Here is a 6,180-nt window from a genome sequence, read left to right on the forward strand (position 1 = left end):
ATGATTGTAGGCTTTAATTTGGTTTGTGAGCTCAATTTCCTGTTAATTTTTATGAAGATCACAAGTATTTCAGGTTTTGTATCAACTCTTCATGAAAGAGAACTGTGTGTTGTAAACCAGTGTATTAGTAATGTATAAAATTTGTGCCCTAGGTTCTAGGTGAACTAGAAGATATAAAATCAGAAGTAGAGTTGCTGAAAAAGCAGTTATCCAGTGAGAGACTTACAGTTCAGAATCTTGAAGCATTGCTGGCTACTAGTAGAGACAAAGAATTTAAGAACCATTTAACATCTCATGAGAAAGATTCCGAAATTCAGTTATTGAAAGACAAGCTAACACTCGCCGAGAGCAAACTGTAAGTTTCAACAAATGTATGTTTGTGTTATGTGGTTTACAAAGAAACTTCTTCTGTCTGATGGCACTTATTCATAAAGTCAAATTCTTGATTTTCAGTAAGGCTGAACAGATTTTTGCAGCAATGCCTTTTGGCCTTTCATGGCATCTTTAACTTAAAGTTTCTTTACAGATCTTTCATATCGCCTTCATTAATCAGCACTGGTGGACAGCAATTTAGTACAAGCATCAGACTTAATGCTTGTACCTACTCTAAAAGGAGGAAACACCCTGCTGAGTTTTCACAGTCTTGAAAATAAGCACTTGGTTTCTTTCTGGATTTGTCCCCTGTCTGACTCTAGAAAGTTTGCTTCACTTTCTCTGTCATAACTCTTTCTTACATCAGTCAAGCACAGAAAGTGATACTTTTCCTGAAGTTCACTTGTCTGATATAACTCTGCTGTACTTTCAGTGCAGTCACTAAAATCCTGTCCTTCTGATCCTCTTAGTGGACATAGTTACCAAATGGCGAGGTAGCTGATCTGTTGCAGATGTTATTTCCACCACAGAACCAGCCAACCCATGATAGTTTGTGATTTTTTTTTTTTTTTTTTTTTCTCTTGAGTACATTTGTAAGTGTATGTATGCATTGCAGTATGATTTGGGTATTTAACCCCTGCATCAGAGTGTATCAATTCTCAGCGTATAAATATATATCTTCTACCTCTCAGGTTGATTTTCTTCTTAGCTTGGGGAAGTAATCTAATTCAACTCTGCTTTTTAAACAAAATGCCGTATTTTTATTTGCCTTGAAGAGCTTAACTATTAAAAGAACACAAATTTTCTTAGTCTTGAGCTATGGTTTATGTTCTTTTATTGGAAACTATCCTGAAATCCTGATTCCTTTAGAACAATGTGAATTCATCAAACATCTCTTCATTGAGATACATCTCTTCACTGGGGACTGTAGTGATAGGACAGGGGAGTAGTGGATTGGAGCTTAAGCAGGGGAAGTTTGGATTGGATATGGGGAGGAAGTTCTTTGCTGTGGGGGTGGTGATGCACTGGAATGGGTTGCCCGGGGAAGTTGTGGGTGCTCCATCCCTGGCAGAGTTACAGGCCAGGTTGGACGGAGCCTTGGGTGGGATGGTTTAGTGTGAGGTGTCCCTGCCCATGGCAGGGGGGTTGAGGCTGGATGATCTTAAGGTCCTTTCCAACCCTAACTATTCTGTGACTCTGTGACCTCAAAGCAAGTTGGAAGTAAAATTTTAATATGTACTGCTCACAAAAAAAAAAACACCAAGTAGTTTAAATCCATGGTAAATGTGAATTGCTTACCTACTGAAGATGCCTGTTGTCCTTACTTTGATTAAAAGAAGAATTACACTGTGAAGTCACAGTGCTTTAAAAAGGCAAAAGTACTTTTGCTGCTATTAGTATTAACTGTTAAGGAAAAAGGCATGTATCATTTATTGGTCCTTTGAAATATAAACGGAACTGAGTCTGACACCTACACTAAATGTGGCCAGTGTTTTCCATTAGAGGTGACTACAGCTTCTCATCTTGCACATCTGCAGAGAGTAGAAATAATTTTTAACACTTTCTTAGAAGAAAGACTAATCTCTTTGGAACAGTGAAGTTAAGGGGGGGATATTTGTATATTATGAAATTCATGTACATTTTTGAATTATTTACTTCATTATCTAAATTTTGTTTAAATGTCATTGACATGGAATAACCTCAGAACTCACAAAACTCTTTGCTTTCTTTCTTTATTTTACAATAATGGTATTGGGCCCTGAATTCTTACCTTCATCCTGAAAGCATATGCCTGTCTCTGAAGGACTTAGAATAAGATATCATCGAGACCTCTTGTCTACTGCATCAGTTCTCAACATACTGGATCAAGATACCTGTCGTGGTTTAAGCCCAGGCCGTACCATTCTAGGAATTTTACTGGTGAATAGGGAACACAGGAAAACATATTCTGCGGTTCTTTTTGGATCAAATTCCTTGAGTAGTTTGCATCTTCTTGGAGTCAGAGACCAGCGGGTGCCAGACAGGAAGTCTGTGACTGAGCTAGATCTGGAACTCTTTTTTAAAGAATTCAAGTCCAATGCTATAGCAATAAAGTAGTGCATCTTTGCTTCTCCAGAAGTGACTTTGAGCACTCACCCTCATGTTGGCTTTGAAGACTACGGAATAACAAAACTGTCTAGATTCTGGTTTAGACAACTTATTTTGCATTCAATGATTTTTTTTTTTCTTGCTTTATAATGTAATTAATGGTGTTTTGCAACCAAGTGTTAAGTCATCCAAGCTGAAGATTTGCTAATAAGTCTATTTAATTATGTTACTTAAGACTTTCAAGGCTACTTTTTGGTTCGATTCTTGCAGTTGAAACACTTAGGAACAGACGCTACAGGTGCAGTTGAGAAGCTTTCAGACTCTGGGTTTTGCTGATCTGATAGCCAGATAGTTACAGCCTACTTCATACAATTTTTACTAAACCCATGTCTGCTGTGTTTGTATTTTTTGCTTATAGTTACTGGTTTTTACTCCTATTTTTTAAGTGTACACGTAAAGACCTTCTCACATTGCAACAGAGGATAGTAAATTAATAAATTAAATGATTTAATTGTTTTGTCTGGTTTTATAAACATTTTTGTTTATCTTTGCCTTAAAAAAACCTTGATGTATTTGTAGTAAAGCTACATCATCGGTTTGCTGGCTTCTTACTTCTCACCTTAAGTTCTTCCAGAAACATTGTTGCATTCACTTGATTCTTACTGCTTCTGATTTGTCTTTCATTTGGTCTGTGTGAAACAACACATTGAGTCTATCTCTGTTCGATCTTGCTTTAATTCCTCTAACGTCCTAGCCGACTGTGTTCAAAGAAAACTTTGTTGCTTCTCATGATCTTTTTTTAGAAACAGCTGTAATAGAGAGGTTCCCATACTTCGAAGTAAAGTTGCACAGCTGCAGACTGACTGCGATACTTTAAAAAGGCAACTGACAACTGAACGATTTGAACGGTAAGATGCTATATTTTCAGTGAGGTGACTTGTTTCTTCTTTCTCACTTTGAAAACTATTGCTTTTTTTCAATAGTGAGAGAGAGCTATTATGAAAAATTGTGTTCCTATTGTCATTCAAAATCTAATATTCTCATCTCAAAAACTGCTTAATTAAAAGAGAAAAAAACCTTATGCAGTTTCTGAATTCCCTCATAAATTTTGTGAGTTTACTATTGCATCCAAAAAAAAATATCCCTTCTTATGAAAATAAGAAGAAAGTTGAATAGCATTATGAGAAAACAAGGCTCTTTGCAAAGTACTGTGAAAATCATCAAGTAAAAATATGGGGGGAAAAGTTATGTTTCCCTCCTTTAACATCCTGCAGTACTGAAGTGTAATGTAACTGAAATTGCTATCTGTTGGTAGAGAGCGTGCAGTTCAGGAAATGCGTCGGCATGGGCTCTCTACATCATCCTTACGTGCTTCACCTCCTCTCAGTTCAACATTAAGGTCTCCCTCACACTCTCCAGAACATTCCAGTGTAAGGACAACTGAGAAAGCAGCATCTGAAAAGTAAGCAATTTGATTTCACCAGATTGTTTCAGTTTAAGAGTAAGGTTTAAACTGTTTCTAAATAGTACTTTTAAAATCATATTAAATTCTTACACACTAAGTTCTATGGTTGACTGTCCTACTATAAAATATTGATTGGGAACAATAGATGCAAAGTGCTCTCCAAAGACCATATAATGTAGTGGACTGACATTTCTGTTAATAGCCTTGCACTCCAGCTGACAGCTTCCAAATATATATGACCTGATCATTATTATTACCATTAATTATATCCAAATATTTATTGCCAATTATTCTTATTATTTTTATTATTATTATTATTAATAATAATATTTATTTACAAACAATGAATGGTTCATATTAAGAGAAATGCCATGAAATTCTCTGAAGTACAGAAATGAAGGAAGGACACTCAGTAAGAGTGAGTCTAATTAAAATGCATTGAACCCTATACATTAGACTAAACTGTCTCCAAAACAAGTGCATAAAAATAATTAATGTATTTTTCATTGTTAGTGCTTGAATGCTATGAATGGCTAAGTTCAGGGTCACTAGAGTCCATAGAAAAGAAATCAAAATCAACCTCTCACCTGTTCCATTTCCACTGACATTTTTCTAGTTTTAGAGATCATTGTTGTTTTAGGTGATGTCAGTTATGTGCTATAGGCCTGATTATCAACATCATATTATGTTTGTCCTATACTGCGTAATAAATTGCAGCAAAGAGTGGACAGGGAGAGACAAACAGTGATTGTTTTAGGAAATATGTGTTCTGTAACAGCTATGTAGTGTATTATAATGTTACATGTAAGGAAGAAGTTATTTACTGTGAGGGTGGTGAGGCACTGGAATGAGTTGCCCAAAGAAGTGACAAATGCTCCATCCCTGGCAGTGTTCAAGGCCAGGTTGGACAGAGCCGTGGGCAACATGAACTAGTGTGAGGCATCCCTGCCCATGGCAGAGGGATTGGAAGTGGATGATTTTAAGGTCCTTTCCAATCCTAACTTTTCTATGATTCTATAACAGCTCATGAATCTAACTATCTAACTGCTAAAATCTAAGAAACAGAATTCCAAACCAATAAGGCTTTTTGTTGGTAAATACATATGGCTTGTTCTCAATCTTACTTATCAAAAACACATGCTTCCTGAGAACTGAGGTCAGCGTGACATGATCCACATTGTAAGCAATTTTCTTCCTGTGAGTTTTTGGACAAAGCTAAAATGGGAACTGTATCAAATGAGATATTGATAGTGGGGATAAAACAGCAAGGTTTGTTTGTTTGGTTTTTTTTGCTGTGCTGGTGAGCCATTAGGCAAACGCTATTACATTGCAAATCACCATTTTGACTGAGATAATGATAGATAATGTATTTCTGAGAATGAACATCATCAGGAGAGAATTGTCTTTAGTCTTCCTTGCTTTACAGTGAGTCCCAAGAGCAATAAAAGTAGTCCCATTGCTGTACTTGAAGAATGATGCCATGTAGAGAACTATTTTTATCCTACTTGCACACTTAGTTTTAAGAATGACAGTTCTGTACTATATCTTGTCAGAAAATAACTCATTTTCATGAAGTATGTTTTTTTAAAGTTGTTTTTAACAGCATAATTTACATGCAGTTTGACTTTTTTACTATTTTGCTTTTTAAACCTATCAATGGATTATTAAATTAGAATTATCTCAGTAGTACTATCACTGTCTTTCACCCTACTTATTTCTTCCTGTGAGCTTACCACAGTAATGTGTACTCTGTAGTTACTGTTCTATAGCATTATAAGTGTTTGTCTCTTATCTAATTTAATTTTCTCAAGAAATCTTCTTTTCCTCCTTTTCTCCCATGTACTTAGTTAAGAATTTGATCAATGAGTCAATGAACTGAATGTAGAGTTTTATATAATATGCTAACAGTTGATATTTCTGAATATCAGAAGGGAATGTGAAGAGGCTAAATCTAATTAATGTGATAGCTTTATTTTGAAATTTTGTCTTTCTCTGCCAGAAATGTGAGCTTCAAGGAGTAAGCAGTGCTTGAGCAACTGAAGCATTACCTTGTCACTGGGGCTTTGTCTTTTTCTGTTTAAAGCATGAAGGCTGACACATATTCTACCTCTGTTTTCTTCAAATCAGTAATTACCTTTGAAATTTCTGAGACACCAGTGAAATAATCAACTTTGCAAAATTCTGCTTTCCCAACTGACTGGACTGACTGTTTTTTGCTGGTTTGACAGGTTTTGTGTCAAGGCTGGCTAAGCTGT

General features: G+C 35.9%; 1 protein-coding gene across 1 annotated transcript in view; it reads left to right on the top strand.

The window, feature by feature from the left end:
* The window catches only part of CEP135 (centrosomal protein 135), a gene marked incomplete at its 3' end in the record, with an annotated part of 35,799 nt that extends 31,873 nt beyond the window's left edge, over positions 1 to 3,926 (top strand). Inside the window, exons 23-25 of the mRNA XM_080623984.1 lie at positions 153 to 355; positions 3,264 to 3,368; positions 3,776 to 3,926. Of these exons, the coding sequence (XP_080480110.1) occupies positions 153 to 355; positions 3,264 to 3,368; positions 3,776 to 3,926 (459 nt within the window). The remainder of the gene's footprint in view (positions 1 to 152; positions 356 to 3,263; positions 3,369 to 3,775) is intronic.
* Between the last annotated feature and the right edge of the window lie 2,254 nt (positions 3,927 to 6,180).

Source organism: Psittacula echo (assembly GCF_963264785.1).
Source record: "Psittacula echo genome assembly, chromosome: 1".
In the NCBI taxonomy this organism is placed as follows: domain Eukaryota; kingdom Metazoa; phylum Chordata; class Aves; order Psittaciformes; family Psittacidae; genus Psittacula; species Psittacula echo.